The following is a 25,118-nucleotide window of genomic DNA, read 5'->3' on the forward strand; positions in this document are numbered from 1 at the left end:
TATTTTGCTTTTTTTTTATATCCCCGTCTTAGGACGGGCAATTAACATAATCTTGTATAGAAACACCCACATTTGTCTTTACGTGTGTAATAGCTGCCGAACAACTGGTCGCCAGTTGGAAACTCGCGGTGGCAACCCACAATTGTTAATACATTTTGCATTTTTATCTTCAAACTTTCTGTTAAACACGCTCATCTCGATTTCTTTTCTTTTCTTTAAGTTTTCTTTATTTTCCTACGACGGGCAATAAACCTAGTACTTTGATAAAGTTCTATAGACGACGCGGAAGGTCCTCTCTGTTTATGCATACGTCTGAAAGGGTCATACTTTGATAAAAGTTCTATAGACGATGCGAAGGTCCTCTCTGTTGATGCATACGTCAGAAAGGGTCATAAGTTTTGATAAAATTTCTATAGACGACGCGGAAGGTCCTCTCTGTTGATGCAAACATTAGCAAGGGTCATAATTTGATAAAGTTCTATCAGGACAGTATTTTTTAGTACAAGTAATAAGATTGAAATTTTATCTAAATTGTATAAAAAGTAATTTTAGATTAAATTATATTGAAAGTAATTTTTTATTAAAATATAATGAGATTAAATCCATTTATTTCGGTATTACAATTATATACTATTTAAAAAAGATTGCGCCCGTGTGAGCGGAAATGGAAACCCTTTTATACATACATTTCTCTTGTATCATAGAGTCAGCAAAAACTACACTCGCTAACTTGTGTAAGTACCGCATTGCGGAAACCTAAAATTCTCAAGCTATAAGCTTAGTGGTATAATTGTCTGTCTAATGACGTACATAGACCCAGACGATAGTCTGTAAGAAGCTATGAAGCCTCACTTTGAGATTCTGGTGAACACAAGAACCTGGCATATATCCATATTTGGTTTTGTCCTCAGAAACTGATATAAAAAGCGTCAAATCCACGCACACGCCAGTTTGTTCGCCAGAGACTCAAACAGTCTTCTGTCTTTACAAGTAAGATTATAGTCAATATACAATTTTTCATATAGTAGAAGGATTTTTAGTGTTGTAAGGATTTTTAGTGTTAAGATGTTAATCTAACATCAGTATGTTTAAACATTAGATTATTTTAATATTTCCTTACTATTCTTTAATATAATGTATTGGAAAGTTTAATTGTTTGAAGAACTTATATTTACTTGTAATTATATTATTGATTATAGTAAAAAGCAACGTTAGCTAAAAACTTCACACTCAGTAACAGTTAATTTAGAAATAAAATACTCTTTAAATAATAGAGTTTAATATGTTGACATTTTAGAATAAATTCAGTAAAATATATTTCAATTACGGTATTAGTCTGAAATATTGAATTTTAGATTATTTAGCTATGGTGAAATTATTCGATATTTAATTATATTCTAAAGGGCAAAAATTATACAATGTATGATGTTGGTAAGTGAAAGAATATCATAGTTTTATATGTATCTCTTATATCCGTAATTTCAGCTTACGTAGATTGATATTGGAATGGTATTGTATACGTTGAATATTTCAATAAAGTTTGTTCGCCAGAAACTCAAACAGGCTTCTGTCTTTACAGCATCCCAAGTACATCTCGCCAGCCAAAGAGTCCCCAAGATGTAGCTGTATTTACACCGTTATGAGTGGCACCCTCTTTCAAGAGAGCCCATAACTCTTTTCTTCTCTCTGTCTCTCTCGCCATGGGCAAAGTCATTTCTTAAACGATGATTAATTCCTTCTCACAGCAAGAAATGAGAAGAAGGTTATGATAAACAATCTTTATTCATAACAGTTCTATAGACGACGCAGAAGGTCCTCTCTGGAGATGCACAAGTCAGAAAGTGTCACAATTTGCTGAGCCTTTATAGGCGCCTGTCAGATTTACTTATTATAATCTCGATTTTAATCGGTTTGGACAAATCTTGAACTGGATACTGTTGACAAAACCTGCTAACCAGATTTATTCCCATACGATCAATCCGATTCCTTCGAATTTTGTTGTTGTTGTGCAAAAACGAAACAACAAGGCATTTGTCATGATGTATGCATTTAACATGGGCTATCACAGATGACAAAAACTTGAGAATGGCAGCTAACCTATATATCATTAATTTCACGCATATATCAACTTCTATCTCAATCCATTTTGTTGATAAATTTGTTAAGATCAAAACTAGTAGAAATAATGGTCCTATACACGTCTGTAGGGACATACGGTAATGCCGACCACGATAACATTTATATCATTATAATTTTTGCCCCTGTATTGTATAGAAGAGTGTCGTGGGAACAAAGCGTACTGAAGACCGTCATGATATTCATCTGCGATTTTTTTTAATGTATGTGTATTTGCTATACAGATGCCATTTTACAGTTACCGGCGATTTACAGTAAACAAGCAGTGCCCGATATAATCAAAATATCCAAGCACTGTCATTTCTTTTATGGCTTAGAAACGTCAGAGACTCGCGACACTTTTAATTCGAATTTCTGTCAATATTTATAAAATGGAAATGACAATGTCAAAAACAAAATCTTATTCTTCTCGAGTTCACGAACAGCAAAAAGAGAAATTAAAATTAGCTATTTTGATGACCGATAACTTGTGAATGTGTACAACGGACTATATGAAGCCTACACTGAGCTTATGGACAACGATAACTTATGATTGTGTACAACGGACTATATGAAGCCTACAGTGAACTTATGGACAACGATAACTTGTGATTGTGTAGAACGGACTATATGAAGCCTACACTGAGCTTATGGACACCGATAACTTGTGACTGTGTACAACGGACTATATGAAGCCTACACTGAACTTATGAACAACGATAACTTGTGAATGTGTAGAACGGACTATATGAAGCCTACACTGAGCTTATGGACACCGATAACTTATGATTGTGTACAACGGACCATATGAAGCCTACACTGAACTTATGGACAACGATAACTTATCATTGTGCAGAACGGACTATATGAAGCCTACAATGAGCTTATGGACACCGATAACTTATGATTGTGTACAACGGACTATATGAAGCCTACACTGAACTTATGGACAACGATAACTTGTGACTGTGTACAACGGACTATATGAAGCCTACACTGAGCTTATGGACACCGATAACTTATGATTGTGTAGAACGGACTATATGAAGCCTACACTGAACTTATGGACAACGATAACTTGTGATTGTGTAGAACGGACTATATGAAGCCTACAATGAGCTTATGGACACCGATAACTTGTGATTGTGTACAACGGACTATATGAAGCCTACACTGAACTTATGAACAACGATAACTTGTGAATGTGTACAACGGACTATATGAAGCCTACACTGAGCTTATGGACACCGATAACTTACGATTGTGTACAACGGACTATATGAAGCCTACACTGAACTTATGGACAACGATAACTTATCATTGTGTAGAACGGACTATATGAAGCCTACACTGAACTTAAGGACAACGATAACTTGTGACTGTGTACAACGGACTATATGAAGCCTACACTGAACTTATGGACAACGATAACTTGTGACTGTGTACAACGGACTATATGAAGCCTACACTGAACTTATGGACACCGATAACTTATGATTGTGTACAACGGACTATATGAAGCCTACACTGAACTTATGGACAACGATAACTTATGATTGTGTACAACGGACTATACGAAGCCTACACTGAACTTATGGACACCGATAACTTATGATTGTGTACAACGGACTATATGAAGCCTACACTGAACTTATGGACAACGATAACTTATGATTGTGTACAACGGACTATATGAAGCCTACACTGAACTTATGGACAACGATAACTTGTGACTGTGTACAACGGACTATATTAAGCCTACACTGAACTTATGGACAACGATAACTTGTGACTGTGTACAACGGACTAAATGAAGCCTACACTGAACTTATGGACACCGATAACTTATGATTGTTTACAACGGACTATATGAAGCCTACACTGAACTTATGGACAACGATAACTTGTGACTGTGTACAACGGACTATATGAAGCCTACACTGAGCTTATGGACAACGATAACTTATGATTGTGTACAACGGACTATATGAACCCTACAGTGAACTTATGGACAACGATAACTTGTGATTGTGTAGAACGGACTATATGAAGCCTACACTGAGCTTATGGACACCGATAACTTGTGACTGTGTACAACGGACTATATGAAGCCTACACTGAACTTATGAACAACGATAACTTGTGAATGTGTAGAACGGACTATATGAAGCCTACACTGAGCTTATGGACACCGATAACTTATGATTGTGTACAACGGACCATATGAAGCCTACACTGAACTTATGGACAACGATAACTTATCATTGTGCAGAACGGACTATATGAAGCCTACAGTGAGCTTATGGACACCGATAACTTATGATTGTGTACAACGGACTATATGAAGCCTACACTGAACTTATGGACAACGATAACTTGTGACTGTGTACAACGGACTATATGAAGCCTACACTGAGCTTATGGACACCGATAACTTATGATTGTGTAGAACGGACTATATGAAGCCTACACTGAACTTATGGACAACGATAACTTATCATTGTGTAGAACGGACTATATGAAGCCTACAATGAGCTTATGGACACCGATAACTTGTGATTGTGTACAACGGACTATATGAAGCCTACATTGAACTTATGAACAACGATAACTTGTGAATGTGTACAACGGACTATATGAAGCCTACACTGAACTTATGGACACCGATAACTTACGATTGTGTACAACGGACTATATGAAGCCTATACTGAACTTATGGACAACGATAACTTATCATTGTGTAGAACGGACTATATGAAGCCTACAATGAGCTTATGGACAACGATATCTTATGATTGTGTACAACGGACTATATGAAGCCTACACTGAACTTATGGACAACGATAACTTGTGACTGTGTACAACGGACTATATGAAGCCTACACTGAACTTATGGACACCGATAACTTATGATTGTGTACAACGGACTATATGAAGCCTACACTGAACTTATGGACAACGATAACTTGTGACTGTGTACAACGGATTATATGAAGCCTACACTGAACTTATGGACACCGATAACTTATGATTGTGTACAACGGACTATATGAAGCCTACACTGAACTTATGGACAACGATAACTTTTGATTGTGTACAACGGACTATACGAAGCCTACACTGAACTTATGGACACCGATAACTTATGATTGTGTAGAACGGACTATATGAAGCCTACACTGAACTTCTGGACAACGATAACTTATGATTGTGTACAACGGACTATATGAAGCCTACAATGAACTTATGGACAACGATAACTTGTGATTGTGTACAACGGACTATATGAAGCCTACACTGAGCTTATGGACAACGATAACTTATGATTGTGTACAACGGACTATATGAAGCCTACACTGAACTTATGGACAACGATAACTTATCATTGTGCAGAACGGACTATATGAAGCCTACACTGAGCTTATGGACACCGATAACTTGTGACTGTGTACAACGGACTATATGAAGCCTACACTGAACTTATGGACAACGATAACTTATGATTGTGTACAACGGACTATATGAAGCCTACACTGAACTTATGGACACCGATAACTTATGATTGTGTAGAACGGACTATATGAAGCCTACACTGAACTTATGGACAACGATAACTTATGATTGTGTACAACGGACTATATGAAGCCTACACTGAACTTATGGACACCGATAACTTATGATTGTGTACAACGGACTATATGAAGCCTACACTGAACTTATGGACACCGATAACTTATGATTGTGTAGAACGGACTATATGAAGCCTACACTGAACTTATGGACACCGATAACTTATGATTGTGTAGAACGGACTATATGAAGCCTACACTGAACTTATGGACAACGATAACTTATGATTGTGTACAACGGACTATATGAAGCCTACACTGAACTTATGGACACCGATAACTTATGATTGTGTAGAATGGACTATATGAAGCCTACACTGAACTTATGGACAACGGTAACTTATCATTGTGTAGAACGGACTATATGAAGCCTACAATGAGCTTATGGACAACGAGCAAGATGCAGCGTCCGGATACCTTGATCGCATAATCCATATTTGTTTGCAGTAAATCGCCGTTAGCAGTATATATCGACATACAAAAGTAGCTGGATAGACTTGATACAGGTGTCGACCAATTTCAGTTTTACTTCAGTTTACCTACCATGCTGGCAGAGGTGATCTTTTGTACCCCAACATCGAGGGATTCCGTTCCTGTCAGTACAGACCACTGGACAACGAGAACCTACGGATACACATAAGAAACCACAGTTAGAACATGACCCTGGGTAACGAGAACCCACATACGCATAAGAAGCAATGGTTTGAACATGAGTCTAGACAAGGAGAACCTACATATGTGCATAAAAGTCCATGGTTAGAACTTGACCCTGGACAACGAGAACCTACGGATACGCATAAGAAGCCATGGTTGGACCTTGTTATAACAGTAGTAGCAGAAGTAGTCGCAGATAACGTAAATGTATTTGTAGTGGCCGTGAGGTTAGTATTATTATTATTGGTAGTAGTAGTAGTAATTGCAATAAGTCATGTTCCTATTAAGTACTGTCAATTTAAGGATACCTATATTTTTACTATTTAACAAACAATAATATTATTTTCATTCATTTGTACTTTTTGAAATCCAAATCTTAAAATGGCAAATTTATTTTAATGAATTATATATTTTGCATTTTATTTGTTTTATTCAAATATTCATATTGTTTTTATCTCCAGACATTTCATTACGTTTTGTGCGTACCAGTAAACTGGTAGTCTTTATTCTGTGTTATGGTGATGTGTTTTGTTTTTCAAAGGACGACACGAAGAGAAAATCAGAAGTTAAAACAGGTGGTTTTTAATGTAGAAACAAGCGTGTTCCGGAGACACACATACGTAAGGTGGCTTTCTATAGGGCCATCGGTTACAAGACTACGTAAGGTGGCTTTCTCTAGGGCCATCACTTACAAGACTACATTGAAAATGAGCCATCTAATTACTTAAACAGCTGGATAAAAACAAGAAAGTATCACCCAAGCTCTTCAACAAAACTCCAGATAGCTCTTATTGGCCATCCAGATGAATTTCTGCTTGCTGTTTCGTTTTGGACAATATTTTCCCTCTCTGAGAATGCCAGAGATGGTTGTCAAACTCTTGCATAGATTTATGAAGCCCACGTTTATCCAAGGAAAAACCGGAAAGGACTTGTCATTCATGGAACATAGTGATAATAACCAAATGCCTGAGGAGGAACTGCTTCTCGATGATAAAGTAAGGAACATTTGGTAACGTTAACACCAGAAAGCACCATTAAGAGTTATATGTTTCTTTACCCATCCAAGCGGAAATTCTACTGCAAAACGTCCTTTTTGTAAGTAAACTCCAAACAAGATTAGGGTGTCTTAATCCAGTGAAGAGATACAAATGTCAAACGAATATGTAATTGCAATTCATGAGGTAACCAGACAGCTTGAATCAAACCTTGATATAACAGCAGAGACAAATGGGTGGAACTGCTAAGACAGACACCATAATTGCAGCATTTTTAGCGGCAGCAGTAGTAGCAAGAACTGATTCGACGTATTGTTTTGGTCAGAAATGTTCTATTTTACGTCACATAGGTTTGTGCTGGCCATGCTAAATAGGCGTACAGTTTGGTGTACGCATATATATTCTAAATAAAAGATATAGTACAGTAATTCTATTTGCATAAACGACCAAGAAGTCGCTTTTAAATCCACGTAGCAACTAAAAGACTGTCACTATAAGTGGTAAGCCTCAAGCTTTCCACTAGTGCCTACTTTATTTCCCAACTCTCATTTTTGTTGTTCGAGTCCCGTTGATTTGCAGATCTGTTCTACTATATTCGGTTGCACGCCACAATCCCTGCATATGCAACAACTTTCCTACTTGTCTTTAGAGAAGTGGCGCTGACGTCCCCCTCCAGCATGATGTCAGTTGTTATGCGCGGGGTGACGTCAAAGGTTCTGATTTCGTAGGATAAAGGAAACTCCAAGAGAAATATCTACTTTGATTTATACTAGTGCATTTTCTCGTGCCACACGCGCTCTCAAATGTAAGCAGTATACGTTCAGACCCGACCTTGCATAATGCAATGAAAGCAGTACGTGCTTAGATCAGACCTCGTATAATGTAATATAAGCAGTATATGCTAAGACCGGACCTCGTAAAATGTAACATAAGCAGTATATGCTAAGACCGGGCCTAGCATAATGTAATATAAGCAGTATATGCTAAGTCCGGACCTCGTATAATGTAATATAAGCAGTATATGCTAAGACCGGGCCTAGCATAATGTAATATAAGCAGTATATGCTAAGTCCGGACCTCGTATAATGTAATATAAGCAGTATATGCTAAGACCGGGCCTAGCATAATGTAATATAAGCAGTATATGCTAAGACCGGACCTCGTATAATGTAATACAATCAGTATATATGCTCAGACCAGACTCAGACCAGACCTCGCATAATGTAATACAAGCAGTATATATGCTCAGACCAGACCTCGCATAATGTAATACAATCAGTATATATGCTCAGACCAGACCTCGCATAATTTAATATAAGCAGTATATATGCTCAGGAAAGACCTCGCATAATGTAATATAAGCAGTATATATGCTCAGACCAGACCTCGCATAATATAATACAATCAGTATATATGCTCAGACCAGACCTCGCATAATGTAATATAAGCAGTAAATGCCCAGGTCAGATGTAACATAATACGCAGGCAAACCAGAGTCTAGTAAACACAGTCTTTAACATATCAATCAAGTAAAAATAGTCTTTTTACCATCCACTTAGACCATAAATATCGATATTTCAGTAACTGGACAGATTTTCCATAATGTAAGTCATTCTTTTTTTCCAACCATTTTTTAAGTAATCTGTTTTTATTGGATACTTTTCAAGTAATGGAAGAGAGTATTTTTAAACTGTATCTATCCCGAAAAATAATGTAAGTCAAAAAGTGGGTCACCTACAATTGCTTATATCCGCTAAGTTCACACACACACACACACACACACACACATACATATATATATCACAGAATTTCCATTTTGTATCCTACCTAGAATCAACGCTATGCTATAATAAGAAAGGGAAATAAAACAATTAATAGGTTTATTAATATCTAACTAGGTAATATTTTGTTCATAAATACAAAAGCGCTATCCTGATCGTTGAGAGAGAGAGAGAGAGAGAGAGAGAGAGAGGCGGTTAGACAACATAAAGAATCACGATATGTTTGTGTACATACAGTCTTTCGAAAATGCATCCTTCGCAAATGTCACTGGGTTTTCGTTTCCGGACACAATTGCATCCCAAGCGATTGTGTCCACGTGACACAGCAGCGGGTTCTGACCGAAGTAGACCTTGCCCCTTGATATCTCTGGAAACGAAAAATGAAATAAATCGAGGACGGCAGTGGGTCATGGGGGGAAATTTTACTTTTACCAGATATATATGTTGAGCCCTAAGAAACTGCTGAGTTATGTTTTAAAAATATGTAGCATTCTCATTCATAATAAAGGTTCAAATTTGAAAAACGTGGCTGCTTATGTCGGCCATTCGACCCAAAAACATGGTTTCCTATGTCGGCCCTTTGACAAAACCAACCTTATTGCTCATATCGGCTTTTCGACAAACAATTCCGTCTAGTATAGCAGCCCGTAATCGACAAACAATTTGTGACATTGACAACGAAGATTTTACCTGTTATTCGTGAATAAAACTTGACCTTGAAAAAGACCGAGCGCTAAAGTAACAGATTCAAAGTGTTCAAACAATATCCCTTTAAAGTTTCAGTCCTGAGTAAATGCAACGAGTATTCCATGTCTAAAGGCAGCATCCCTACATAATTTGAAGAAAACAAATACTCATCAAAAGGACTCTACCAATAGCACATAAAAGGAATGAGGTTAACCTTTGATCTTCTGACTCATTATTACTAGTAAGCTACACCTGTACCAAAGGGCAAATAACTCCTGTGAAAGATTAAGATGCTTAAAAGATGGATTAAAGAGCATCAATTTGTTGACAGGAACTGTCTATACTCACCGCTGAGAACAGGCAGATGTAGCTCCCTCAACCCTACACTCTGTTTTTCATCTGAACCCTCTGAGGTCAAGGCCACGATCAGCCCGTACTCTTCACCCTTCAAGGTCATCGTGTTATCGGCCCGAATCAATCTGAGGCTCGTTAGGGGGATCGTCTCCACCTGCAGTAACCCTAACAACACATAACCCGTCACAATTCGGATAGTGGCCAGGAAGCTGAGGTCGTAGGTCATGTTGCCCGAGTTCAGATTGGTGATTTCAAGGTTCCCCTGTACGTACGTACAGTCCTTGTACCGGCGACGAATAGACTCGTAGTGAAACTCCGGTCCCCCCGAAATGCTGAAACCCATATTGGTCCCGTAACATTCTGAAAAGGTTAATCATTGGATGAAATTAGGCACACCTGAGTGCCGAGGATACACGTCTCATATTAATGATATTTACACTGTCGTAATGTACAACATTTTAATGCAGTAAAATGAACAGGATCGAAGGGGGGCAGGGAGTGTTGCTGATGGCGACACATAATTGTCATTACCTTGTGATTTTCACAGTGGTCGCGGTAGGTCTACATGTCAAAATAATATTTTTAAGTTCAAGATTTTCTTTGGACAGTTCTAGAAAGAAAACAAAGTGATGTAGAAATTCGCAGACGAGACTTAGCATTCGGAACCATTGGTTTCCATATAAAATATTGACATGATTATCAGCACAAATGAAATTATATTGCTTCTCAAGTTTTCTCCATTCATTTTGATCCTGGCTGGTTGCCAAACTCATAGTTAAAATCGACCTTTATGACATACTGGCCGCCATGTATCTTGTGCTGAAAATGGCGTTAAACCCTACAACAACAACGCCTTATTATTCCTACAGGACAAGCCCGGTTTGCATATTCTGGTCAACTCGGGCTAAATTGCAAAATAGCTAAGTTTTGATTTAAGTAAGCAAACAATAGAGCCGGTGTGACTAATGAACATAATCCTTATCCTTGCATTGATCTTGTGAAAACGACTGCCCTTCAGACATACTGCAAAGAAACCATGTTCGACAGTGTGCGTATGTAAGCACCCGCAATTGATTGCCAAATAAACGATGCCTATTTTGTTGTTATTTACGATGCCATGGACTTCATTTTAACTGTTCAAATCTGCAGTCACAAGTTACCGTACACGTGGCAACTGTTTTTCCCACGTTTTATGCCCCACCTTATTTCCTTAGGTTTAAGTCTTAATCCATGTAACACTGTTTGCTGAATAAAATATTTATTCTGAACTAGTTCTTTAAGGGCACATATACTGCGTGGTATATTTTGTTTTATTCCTTGTTTTAATTTAATCATAGCGATTAAACTTTACATATACGGTAGAGGAATGTCAGGTGTTAACTGACCGAGTTTCTTTGGCGGAAATGGAGATGAGATTTTGTTTGCAGCGAAAATTTCACAGTGATCATTCGTTTAAGCTAATTGGTGATAATTTTTTTTTTTTTTTACTATAGTACTGTTGTAGTTGTTTAAAAATATCTGAAATTTACTTGAATAATGTTTAATCTTCACGTACTATTTACTGAAGAAAAACAAAACTGTTGTGGGATTGCATACGTTATATCTATTTATAAATGGTTTGGGGTTGGGCTGTTTTCTTCTCACAAATGAAAAATTGACAGACATAATGTAATAATCGGGACTTCGCTGAGGTAGATGAGGAAATACCCCCAAAATCGGGAGGTATTTCTCCCGACTTAAGAGTTGACAGGTATGAACTGTCCGGGCTTGTGGAATTTCAGTCAGGGCTTGAGTTTATTTAAGTCACCAGCCAGGGGCCTGTGCCTAAAAAAATTCGTTTAGCACTGACCAGTACAGTACATAAACTATTATATCAGACAGCAGGTTCAACTTCTGAATGTGCAACCTAAATGTGGTCTCCTCCTGTCTGCCTCGCTCGTCATGTTTATGTTTGTATTCGAGGACTGGCTAGTATTGCGTCACGGGACCACGTGATCTGTCGTCTCATCAAAACTCGGAAAAACTCGGCAATTTACGGAATCGTGGTATCTTCCACACAATATAATCACTACCCGCTTACGATATTTAATTTATAAACATGACAGTCGAATTAAAATCTCTAGATAATTACATACGTAAAAGGAAAATTTTGATTTCTGGTCTCCTTTAACGTAAACAAGTTTAATTGTTCCATCGCTAAAGCCTGATCACCAAACGATTTTAAAAATGAAAAGCATCAAAGATGTAGTAATGCACAAAACTTAGCAATTTCATTCATCAATTAATAATTTCTAATTTGATTGTCGCAGTGGGTTCCTACCACTGTGGACTTAATGACGTTTCAAACCAAACGGAAGCTCTCGATGTAAACAAGCAGACGGACTGCTCGCTGTATTTTTCTAGTGTCTAGAACAGTCTATTTTAGTAAAAGCAAATTTGTCGTCTACGTCCAATTTTTGCAGTTTATAGTTTTTAATATTTCTAAAACAAAATGTTCGAATGTAATGGATAAACTCTTGTATACATGTGTTTAAAGAAATGATAATCCCTAATTTACAGATTAACTGAGATTATCAAAGACACGAACACTATCACATATGTTGCTTGAAGGCGTTGACTCTCTCATGCGAATATGGCGATCTATTTTCTAAGATACTCCCGTTGGATTTGAAATGCCAACAAATTGACAATGTTTGTGGCCTGCTGGTGTCAATCGTCTTAGAAATGATAAATTGACAAATGAAATGCCTAGGTTTTTTTTCCTGCATTTTGTTTATTCTTGATGCCTTTTGTTTTTAAAATCGGCAGGGGATTCAAGCAAACGGGAGGGTTTTGCGAATAATATAACCGGTTTCTACTAGCCCATGGGTTATTAATTGAGATGAAGGGCATATTGCCATTGAGGGACCAGCTGGGTTTGGGAGTATTAGTGCGATAAAGTTGGGTTTAAGAGTATCATTGAGTGGCCTGCTGGGTTTGAAGGTAATTATGCACGTAACAACCCTTGCCTTGCTACGGAAGATTATAAACTTCGTGGCTTCTTGTTAACTGAGGTTCTGTTATTTGTCTCTTATGAGGTAGAAAAAGAGGTAATGTCTGAAGACAGGAAGGGAGGGAGATAGATACGTAGATGGATGGGGAGGAACTTAGAGCGGTGGCTTTGTAGGGTATACACATCAATGTTCAGGCAAATGTGGGTTCTTAATAGACGGGTGGTCAACCGGGATATCTTTAGCATTGGGGCATTTTAAAAAATAATACTTGAACCAAGATGCATTTGTTGTTTTTCTGCAAATAATTTATTTATTTATTATTTTGGTCAAGTGATAATGCATATTAATACTTTGTATCTCGCGTTACAGAAACGTAAAATACAAGGAATTGATAGAAAATAACACTATCATACACTGAGCTGATCCGAAAAGGCGCTCGGGGGCGAGGGGTGGGGGTGGAAGAAACAAATAATGACTAAAAGAATTACAGTTCGGACAAAGAGGCAACGCTGGAGATAGATGAGGACACAGTCGGATTGACGAATGGAAGGAGATATAGAACAGAAAGTGATAAATAGGTAGGTAGATATGTGGGCAGGTAAGTAGACTGGTGAGCAGATAAGGAAGTTGAACAGGTATTTAGAAAATAGGGGCCAATCAGAATATCTCTCTCTCTCTCTCTCTCTCTCTCTCTCTCTCTCGCGCGCGCGCGCGCTAACTGGTCAAGTGGCTTTGGCGAATATCTAAACAGACAAAATTTCCGAAAGCGAAAATATTCACATGCATACCAAGAAGGCAAATAACAATTTCATGTATATTTTCCCCTGCTCTATCGTTCCCCACAAATTTCAAAAAGGCTAAGGACCCCAATACTGCGTTCACTTTCGGTATAACAAATTCTTCTTAATTAAAAATAATTTAAAACAATCTAAAAAAAAATAATGATACAGACATTTTTTTGGGGGGGGGGGTTTAAAACGTGGGATTTCTTATATGTTTAAGTGTTGCTGTGAAGGGTTTATATATGTGTGTGGATTTTTAACGTAGCTTTAAAAAAGGGTTTAGTCATCGCTACGATGCCTGCAGTGTAGCAGTTTATAGTGATGTCTAGCATTGGAGCATCGTGATGCAGACATGTAGCATGATGTCCCCCACGGGCATCATGCGCAGGCATGTAGCATGATGTTCCCCACCCAGTCACATTATCCTGACACCAGGCCGACCAGTCCCAACACTAACTTCTTAATGTTGAATGCCAAGCGAGGTGGCTGTTAGTACCATTTTTAGAAGTCTTTGGTATGACTCACATCGGGTTCGAACCCGCGATCTTCCACATCCGATGAGGACGCTCTAGCCACTAAGGCCAGCAGAGCGGTCAATAGGTTTATAAGACTGACAGCGCTGTTCATGAAGGTACCGTTCATACCCGTGCAGTTTATATTTACATTTGCAATGTGTGTACCGATTTTCATGGGTATAAAATGAGTGCAACCGCAAACAACATAGACCCTGATATGCAGTTACATAATGCACAGGCATATCAGGGTCTATGCTGATTGTTCCACTGATTACTGGTAACAAGCTGCGTGGACCAAGATCTGTCAGACCATTATATGCCAGATTATCTGGGTATGTGCAATTGCAGTTGGATTCGACTTATAAGCGAGTATAGACGGTATGCATTTCATCTCAAATCCGCGGTCACAAAAAATGACTTTTGAATTAAAGTGGGTGACCAGCCTAAATTAAAATGAAGGACTCGATATAACATTTTACATAACTCTGTCCTTTTGGAAGATAGGAGAAGACTAGGCTAGTGAAAGCAGACACATGCCTTGATCAAAACCTTCTCGCAACTTCCTAATTTTTATTGTTGATTATCCTGGAAAGGAAATGCAGTCTGCCTATTACAGTCCGTTCAAAAGCTGAGTATTATTCTGTTGTTTTTTTATAATGAACACTTGTGTTATGAAATGGCAGTGAAAATTGCAGGAATTTTATTTCTTTTAATTTTAAGACAATAAATAAATAAATAAATGCATATAAAATGTGCCGACCTTAAGAAAAATGAAAATGTCAAGATCTGTAATGGCATCTCGAACCTCTCGTAATTGTTCACTCACCTTTCTCGAGAGATGATACTTTGGTGTCGATGATTTCCACAGCCGAAGTCAGAGTGATGAAACAGTGTAACACTGTCAGGAATAATTCATTTAACTTCATTGTTATCGTAACGTCCGCGTCATTAAAATTCCAGACAAACACCACTTTGTTTCAACACATCAGCTTGTTTTCTTGAAGGGAAGAATTTTAATCACGTGACTTGAGTACCAGATCCAGCAGGAACTACATACTTATATTACAACTGCCCTGGATTTAACTCGTTGCTATGGTGATAAGACGTAGGTTCAATACGTGTACCTTGTTTAAGAGCCTGGCAGTTGATAAGTGCAAGTAAACCTTTTTTAATTAACTCTTTCTCTTTCTCTCTCTCTCTCTCTCTCTCTCTCTCTCTCAAACACACACACATAAACACAAACATTCACACACACACACACACACACACACACACACACGCGCGCGCTTGAACTTTTGTCCATTTATATCTTGCATGTATTGGTATTTTGAACAAATATTATTATTATTTCTGTTATTATTATTATTATTATTATTATTCGCACTTCACTTTTTAATAAAAGAAATGAAGGGGTCAGTTACATTGGAATTTTTGTCAGTTAATGATCACAGCGACTCCACCTTTTTATTCTTTCTTCTTTCTTTCTTTCTTTCTTTCTTTCTTTCTTTCAACAAAGTCTCTCACAGTCATACAACTTTTAATTTTTATTATTATTATTATTATTATTATTCGTCGTCGTCGTCGTCGTAGTAGTAGTAGTAGTAAATGTTAGTGTTGTTGTGGTAGTAGTAGCACAATTATTATTATTATTATTATTATTATTATTTGATAGCTATTTCAGATTCCGACCATCCATCTCGGTCACTCATTGAAATATCGACCTCTTATTTGTAACTTAAGCCTTCCTTATTTTAAATTTCTCACAAACAAGCGTTTTGTCCATTTGTTCGTGTGTTCTTTACGCATTATTTGCACCCTATTTTACATATATCCATGGAAGTTCATATGTGGATGCACCTAAATGAATGTAACATAACCATACAAAATTAGGTCGCTGTAACCTCATTTCAAGTTTAAGTGACTATCGTATTGTATTCCATTGTTCGTTACACCCTCAACTTCATGAATTATATTACATGTAGACTCATCAGATTTTGCTAATGGAAACATCAATTTCAACACAGGTAACTGTAACCTGGTTTTCTATATTGAGGTACATGTGTCTGTAGCTGTATGTTCATTACATTTAGGCTCATCAGAGTCTTTCTGAATAAAGTCCAGGCGGATTAATCGACTGTACCAAACGTAGGTCACAGTGTGTCATTTTGTTGATGTTGAAACTTTCGCCTAATTTCATTTACACACTTTACAACTGTTATGTATATTTGATTTAATTATATCTGATTTAATATATAATTATTTCAATTTAATTGTTTGTCAGTTTTAATTTTTTATTATATTTTTCATTACATGATATTGTAATGTAAATTTATTTAGAGATGATACTTTTACAGAAATTAGTTTGACCTTGACTGTTAGTTTATAAACACCATGTGTTGATCTAAATCCTCACCTTGTTTCAAAATTTGTAGCAAACATCGTAAACAAGTTCTATTTTATTTTAAAATGATTGGTTGTTTTCGAGGTCATGATGGGATTTTGCCTTTAAGATGTAAACAATTTTGTTTATTTTTTATTTCTTAGAGTAAAACGATTGGTTTTCGTCATGGTAACACTGGGTAAACGTGATCTGTAACAAGTACTTGCTTCTATAACCTTCCAGAAGATGATGACGTGACCCCTTGTTTACGTTTTAGAAAGATCATATAACCCATGTTTTGGAGAATTAATCTCAGTAGAAGCTGGGCTGTTAAACAGTATGCTGTGTGTTGTGCTGTTTTGAGTTATTTTAAATTACTTGGTTTGGAGTTATTTCAAATTACTTGGAGTCAAAAGGATTAGTTCTGTTATTTTTCAGGAAAATACGTGTGCTCGTGTAATTTTGTGGAACAAGGAAAGTTATTTTTTTTAAAGACAATTTATTCAGCTATCCGAAACCGGAGTAATAATTCTTGTTTCTAAAAGGAACTGTAGACTTCAACACTACAGATTGCATCATACGTCATCGTCTTCCATCTTAGATTCTTCGTCTGGATTATAACATGAAATCAGTAGAACATTTTGTTGATAGGACTTCACAAAATTGTATTCTTTGATTATTTTTGGATTAGTTTTGGATTTGATTCTATAAAACCGTAAGTTCATATTTTTTTATTTTTTACAGAATTGTTTCCAGCGAAATAAATTAATGTATTTTTTAAAGCTTGTTGTTTTCACTCTTTCTATTCGAGCCTAAACACGTGACATAAGACAGCTAATATATGTATGGATTTGAAGGATAGTAATTTGGCCATACGAATAGTAGATCACTGTGACATGATGTTCATTCTTCAGTGACTTGTGTATTTTTTGCCACTTGTTCTTTACATGTTCATTAGCTTGAAACCTGTTTCATCTCCACCCACGATAATTGGTTGCAGATGCATCTTTAGAGGAGGAACGCAATCACATCAAAATTAAGCCACTCTTACCTAATGCCACAATTTGATTGTTGTTTGTATTTTGGTTTGTGTTTAAACCCTATTAAATCGTGACTAATAAAACTTTGAAATGTTGAGTCATCTCGTTTGAGAAACACTTCATTCTGCAGCAATATTTCCTTTCTTCACGTGACGATTGAGTCGTAATATTAACTTGGATTCACAACCAGTCAGTGATGGCTCTAATCCCAGCAAGACCAGACTGAATCGACTGTCATGGATTATCTCTATGCCAGGCATATGCCTCGGCGTCAGTCTGTTATAGTCCGTTCCAATAAGAGTTATTACCTAACATACTTCACTTAGCGCGCATAAACAATAAAGCGGAATAAAAATAAAGATGAATCAACTCAACCGTTTAACCCAGATGAGGCAAAGAATCTCCGAATTTCTTAGACAAATGAGGTGTGCCAATATCCACCGAAAAAAAACAACAACACAATTTATTCCATGAGCCAGATGAGTGATGGACGTGGGCCTGGAAAGTCAAAGAGAGGGAAGCGAATGTGACGTGCGGGAGACTAATAAACACCATATCCAGATGTTAATAGGCACTTTGGAGAAAGAAATGTGAAAATTACAAATTTGTGTTTACCCCATATTGTTTTTCTTTTGTGGGGTGGGTGGGGAGGGGGTAAAATTGACTCTGAAAGAGTACCAATAATGTGTACAATGATGCTTTATTTCAAATCTTGAGAATACATTTTTGTTCGAATTTAATGTCAATGATTTCACATCTAAGGTTTTCCACACTTTCCTTTCCTTTCTATTCTCCGATCGCCGGAAAAGCACTGACGTAAGCCTCGCACATTTGACTGTTTGGATAAGTACCTTCCGGGCATTCTTTCACACACTTGTTGCCAAAATGATAGTGTTTGCACATCTATATTAAAAGGAAGGTTAAATTAAAGGTCTATGCACCATTAATTAAATCGATTAAATCAATCGTAATGCCTCGATTACTATTCCAATTTATATTACCCCGGACACACACACACACACGCGCGCGCGCGCAGGCACTGCTACGGGGGGGGGGGGGGCTGCATTGACTATCTGGGTTTGATTCCATAACTTAGTTATATGTTTATGACCATTAGAAAGATTGCATTGAAAAATGTTGATCACTGTTCCGGGGTAAAATAACCGATTTTTCATAAGAGAATATGTTCTACAAATTACTAAAAACTACTAGAAAATAACTTAATTATATGAAGATATGAAAAGAATCTTTGAAATATAAAAGCCAATATTTTGACACCTATTATCTTTGATATGAGAAACTTGGAAGCTGTAATTATTCTAATTATTGGAATTATTATTATTTTCATTATTATTATTATTATTATTATTATTCGTGCTTTCTTTTTTCCAACAGTTCCGCGCACAGAGAGAGAGAGAGAGAGAGAGAGAGAGAGAGAGAGAGAGAGAGAGAGAGAATGGGGTGGGGCTAGAGTTATAAAGGACTCTACATCCACATTACACATGGGCTTCACTTTATTCGGAGCTGACTGGAATATATTATAGAAAAGAATGTTACATTAAAGCGAGGCTAGTGCTGTTTCGAAATAAATTGATTTTTCGAGCAGCTGTCATTAGAAGAATACGGTATCTGTGAGTCCTTTATGTGATCAGGGCCAATGTCTAATATGCAGAATACGGTATCTGTGGTTACTTGTAGACATGTAGCATGATGTCCCACCCAGTCACATTATTCTGACACCAGGCCTACTAGTCCAAACCTCTTAATGCTGAGCGCCTAGCAAGGCAGCAGTTTGTACCATTTTTGTAAGTGTTTGGTATGATTCGGCCGGGGTTCGAACCGCAACCTTCCGCATCCGAAGCGGACGCTCTAATCACTAGGCTAAGGGAGCGGTTATTAATTTTAGGTGAACATCAGTTTATTCAAGTTGTTTCGGACTTGATTGAAACATATCCCCACTTTTGGCAAGATATCGTGTGGACAATTTAATAAATTATTAATCGATCATCGATCGTTAGCACGATTATGAATTTTGTCCAGTACCCCAAACCTAGCATAACTATCGGTTCGGCAATTTCATTGGCTTGCTGAATTCGCTGTCCATGCATCCTAATTGTAACGCAGTGAAGCTAACATGTTTGTACGATGTTTATAGTGCTAGATTATATGTGTAACAAGAAACTGGGTCGAAGGTACCTGCCCCTCAATTAAAAAATGATGTTGTAGAATTAGTTTGTAATTCTTCACGAACACATTTCTCTTCAGAATGTCACAATATCATCAATGTATCATTCTTCTTTATCATGCAGATTTCGAACTTCATCCTTACTTTTTTCACAAATGCAACATTTATTTGTTGAATTTGAAAGATTGTATCTTCATCTATGAACATTATAAGTTTCGTATATTCCTTCTGTGAACACGATAAGTTTCGTATCTTTCCTATGTGAACACCATACGTTTCCTATCTTTTCTCTGTGAACACCATTGGTTTTATATCTTTCCTCTGTGAACACCTTAAGTTTCCTATCATTCCTCTGTGAACACCATTGGTTTTATATCTTTCCTCTGTGAACACCTTAAGTTTTATATCTTTTATCTGTGAACACAATACGTTTAATATCTTTCCTCTGTGAACACCATATGTTTTATATTTTTTCTCCGTGAATACCATTGGTTTTATGTCTTTCCTCTGTGAACACCATAGGTTTTATGTCTTTCCTCTGTGAACACCATAGGTTTTGTGTATTTCCCCTGTGAACACCATAGGTTTTATGTCATTCCTCTGTGAACACCATATGTTTTATATTTTTTCTCCGTGAATACCATTGGTTTTATGTCTTTCCTCTGTGAACCCCATAGGTTTTATGTCTTTCCTCTGTGAACACCATAGGTTTTGTGTATTTCCCCTGTGAACACCATAGGTTTTATGTCATTCCTCTGTGAACACCATAGGTTTTATATCTTTCTTCTGCGAACATCATATGTTTTATATATTTCCTTTGTGAACACCATAGGTTTTATGTCTTTCCTCATACACTAGTTGTAAGTTTTACTCAGCAGATCCCAAAATAATATAAACAATTATCGGATATCTTTTCGTCTCAAATTCACTTTTTACACGTACAGTTGAACTTACAATACACGTTGCATACAGTTTTATTGTCACTAATACAAGTTTTTACGTTGAATACCGTCTTTAGTTTCCAACTGATACAAGATTTTACATTGGAAACCGTCTTTAGTTTTCCCATTGATGCAAGATTTTATGTTGAATACCGTCTGTGGTTTACAAATTGAAGCATTATTTTTAACGGTCTTAACACATTTAAATACACATGTACACGAGTTTCCACTCAACGGTTTACATATATGTCTTTGTTCAGTGTTCAACTCTCTCAAATGTTCATCATAGTTTCGCTAATTTCCTATTCAAATTTGGTACGTAAAAGGTCAGAAGAACCACCGACGTACGGGAAGCTACTGGCAAGCTTTCTCACATACCCATATTTGCCGAGCCCGAGATTCGAACCCACGCGGATTTTCATAAGTGTAATCATTAGGTCCAATTGAGCTTTCACAGAACTAAAGTGTTTAATTTTTCTCCCAATGATTTTGTCTTCCAACTTGACCTAGTGTCATTGAAAAATGGATACAAATATGTAGTCTTGTAGACATACAATCTCTATATCATTTCAATTGTTTTTAACCAACCTCTTAGCCTTGTTGTTATGATTTTATTTAAATTATGTGTAATCGTCCTGCTTCATTCTTTTGTCGTTGAAAACTTGTAGGGATTTAACTTTTTGTCACATTTGTAGTTATGATATTAGTACGTGAGTAAAGAAGTCTTCAAGGTGACTTTCATTTATTTTTGTACCAATTTTCCGATACATTATTTATATATAGTTTTTGCATGTGTATTTGTCTTTAACATGTAGCATTTGACCTTTTCGTAAATATAGCAAAGGCAAATCTACTCTCTCTCTCTCTCTCTTAAAAAATATGGAGTTGCTCGTCCGGGGAAAGGATTCATCGATGTTTTATTTTGGTGTTTTTGTTTTTGTTGTTGTTGTTGTTTTATTACGATTAATTCGGAGGGACTTTGCCGCAGGTTTCTTAAGTTCAATCAGTCGTAATGTCAGCGAATCACTTCAGCTACATCACGTAATTAAACCCTTATTGGAGTTCAAAGGTCAAAACGAAATGACGGAAATCCAACCTGTAGGCAAAGTGAAACTACTTCAGATAATTTAAATTGCACCACAGTCTCACATGCTTTGTAATCTGAATGAATGTAAATTCAAGTCTCTTGGCACTGACTTGATGTCATATGCAAATTCAAGTATTTTCGCACTGACTCGATGTCATATGTAAACTCAAGTCTCTTGGCACTTTTTTAATGTCACACATACATTCAAGTATATTGGCACTGCTTTGATGTCATATGTAAATTCAAATCTCTTGGCACTGATTTGATGTCATATGTAAATTCAAGTGTCTTAGCACTGACTTAATGCCATACGTAAATTCACATCTCTTGGCACTGACTTGATGTTCTACTCCCTTTGACTCAGGACCAATCAACCTAATTACGCTATCACACTTTAAGGACGAATCGACGAGAGAGAGAGAGAGAGAGAGAGAGAGAGCACTTATGTTCAATTTATAATAATAATAATAATAATAATAATTGACGGCAGGCAGGAATCAGACAGGCGACTATTCGAAATGTAATTCCGCGCTGTATGTTACCAACAGACTAAAATTAAATTACACAAACTTTACATGTATATATTTATATTCAATATTCTCTTCTTTCCACACAAACCAAAGCAACTGCCATAGAAGATCAAGATCCTTCGTTTTATTTAATCCGGATACGTGACTTTTTAGTTTCCAATTATAACTTTGTATCATCTTTGTTTGAGTGATAATTCAATTAAACAGCACGTCGGCGCTAAATGAATATTGATTTTTGTAATACAATATCCACCTAGTTTTCCTGATCCGTCAAAAATCGATTTTTATTTATTTTAGCGTTGTTATATGCCTATTCGCTCGGATTGGTGTTGTCATATGCCTATACGTACGGGTTAATGTTGTTATATGCCTTAAGTCCGGTTTGGTATTGGTATAAGCCTATCCGTACGGTTTGGTGTTGTTATATGAATAAACGTGCGATTTGGTGTTGTTAAATGTTATACGTACGGTTTGGTGTTGTTAAATGCCTATACGTACGGTTTGGTGTTGTTATATGCCTATACGTACGGTTTGGTGTTGTTATATGCCTATACGTACGGTTTGGTGTTGTTATATGCCTATACGTACGGTTTGGTGTTGTTATATGCCTATACGTACGGTTTGGTGTTGTTATAAGCCCATCCGTACGGTTTGGTGTTGTTATATGAATAAACGTGCGATTTGGTGTTGTTAAATGTTATACGTACGGTTTGGTGTTGTTAAATGCCTATACGTACGGTTTGGTGTTGTTAAATGCCTATACGTACGGTTTGGTGTTGTTAAATGCCTATACGTACGGTTTGGTGTTGTTAAATGCCTATACGTACGGTTTGGTGTTGTTAAATGCCTATACGTACGGTTTGGTGTTGTTATATGAATAAACGTGCGATTTGATGTTGTTAAATGCCTATACGTACGGTTTGGTGTTTTTATCCTCCTATACATATGGTTTGGTGTTGTTATATGCCTATACGTACGGTTTGGTGTTGTTATATGAATAAACGTGCGATTTGATGTTGTTAAATGCCTATACGTACGGTTTGGTGTTGTTATATGCCTATACGTACGGTTTGGTGTTGTTATACACCTATACGTATGGTTTGGTGTTAAATTATAAATACCGATAAGTATGGTTTGGTGTTTTGCATTAGGAATTGAACCTTCGGTACAATCTTTCGTTTTAATGAGGTTTGATGATTTAGCATTTCAATTAATTTTAGTAAGATATCGAATACCATGTCTATTGTATAAAATGACAATATGTATTTTAGCAAGATAACAAAGAGCATTATTCGTGTATAGAAATGACACTACATATTTTAATAACATATATCAAATATCATTATCAGTGTATTAAATGACACTACATACTTTAGCAAGATATCAAATAGCATTATCAGTGTATTAAATGACACTATATACTTTAGTAGGATATCAAATAGCATTATCAGTGTATAAGATGACACTATTAAGTTCAGCAAGATATCCAATAACATTATTAGTGTATAAAATGACAGTATCTATTTAGTAATATATCAGATAGCATTACTAGTGAAAAAATGACAATATAAAGTCCATTTATTTTAGTAAGATGAAATGAAATTATTAGTGTATACTTTGGCACTAGTGGAGTTTGAAATTCTATTTCTTGACGTATTTATTTATTGTTAAAAAAAGATCGTACTATTGTTAATTTTTACTATGAAGCACTACATTAGTTTTGAGCACCATTACCGCTCACCGTTGTACGTGGCTGAGCTTGGATTGAGGCACGTGACCGATACGCTGTAAGGATAATACGTAATTGATGAATTATTCAAAGTTGTCACTTTTGGCGCGTGAATGAAGAATTTTGCCCCTTCTTCACAATTGTCCGACAAATATTTTACTAGTTCATAAAACAAATATCATTGCGATGACGTATCACCTGTGTCTGTCTTGCACAATTTTAATACTAAAACTTTAACATTTTACTCCAAAGCCGCTGCTGCCGCCATTAAAGTTTTTTCTATGTATCACCATATTTATGCAGGTGGGACAAAAGAGCTTAGAACCTCACCGTGCAATCCGTAGTAAATGGTCCGGTGCAGCCAATAGCACACTCAGGGTGACAACAGCTCAAAAATATGCTGTCATAGCAACGACCTTGACATATCGGCTCACACTCTGGTTGTCGAACTTTCAAAATATAAATAAATAAATAAATAAATAAATACGCAACCATTGACGACTTTTAAATCAAATGAGGAAATTTGAACAAATATATCTATATACTTAGCGTCTTATGATGTTTCTAGAACACATATTCAGAGTTTACCAATGTCAGACTCAGTCCAATAATATCAACACAGTTTGACTGTCACCAGTTTTAGCCCATAAGTACGAAATTGCGGAGAAAACCGTATGCATTCACCCATTATAGTACTAGTTGTCGATTCTTGTCATTGTCA

At 36.6% G+C, this 25,118-nt stretch overlaps 3 protein-coding genes across 4 annotated transcripts in view; 1 reads left to right on the forward strand and 2 right to left on the reverse strand.

Annotated features, from left to right (window-relative positions):
• LOC149789625 (epidermal growth factor receptor-like) overlaps positions 1-15,541 on the reverse strand; it is a 20,184-nt gene extending 4,643 nt beyond the window's left edge. The window contains exons 1-4 of the mRNA XM_089971660.1: positions 15,332-15,541; positions 10,210-10,575; positions 9,410-9,541; positions 6,288-6,368 (exon numbers count right to left, since the gene is read on the reverse strand). Of these exons, the coding sequence (XP_089827786.1) occupies positions 6,288-6,368; positions 9,410-9,541; positions 10,210-10,575; positions 15,332-15,431 (679 nt within the window). The 5' untranslated portion in view covers positions 15,432-15,541. The remainder of the gene's footprint in view (positions 1-6,287; positions 6,369-9,409; positions 9,542-10,209; positions 10,576-15,331) is intronic.
• On the forward strand, positions 6,375-9,395 carry LOC149789626 (uncharacterized). The gene is made up of 2 exons (XM_089971661.1): positions 6,375-6,625; positions 6,940-9,395. Exons 1-2 carry the CDS (start codon positions 6,402-6,404, stop codon positions 7,124-7,126), a joined length of 411 nt encoding a protein of 136 aa, XP_089827787.1. The 5' UTR covers positions 6,375-6,401; the 3' UTR covers positions 7,127-9,395.
• A 3,065-nt stretch (positions 15,542-18,606) lies between the features above and the next one.
• Positions 18,607-25,118, reverse strand: part of LOC149789627 (epidermal growth factor receptor-like) — a 36,506-nt gene continuing 29,994 nt past the window's right edge. The window contains exons 5-6 of one of the 2 annotated variants that reach the window (XM_089973340.1): positions 24,728-24,846; positions 18,607-18,828 (exon numbers count right to left, since the gene is read on the reverse strand). In XM_089973340.1, coding sequence (XP_089829466.1) covers positions 18,712-18,828; positions 24,728-24,846 — 236 coding nt within the window. In that variant the 3' untranslated portion in view covers positions 18,607-18,711. The remainder of the gene's footprint in view (positions 18,829-24,727; positions 24,847-25,118) is intronic. The other variant, XM_089973341.1, reaches the window with a different exon arrangement.

Source organism: Sinohyriopsis cumingii, chromosome 10 (assembly GCF_028554795.1).
Source record: "Sinohyriopsis cumingii isolate HCF-2022 chromosome 10, ASM2855479v2, whole genome shotgun sequence".
Lineage (NCBI taxonomy): Eukaryota > Metazoa > Mollusca > Bivalvia > Unionida > Unionidae > Sinohyriopsis > Sinohyriopsis cumingii.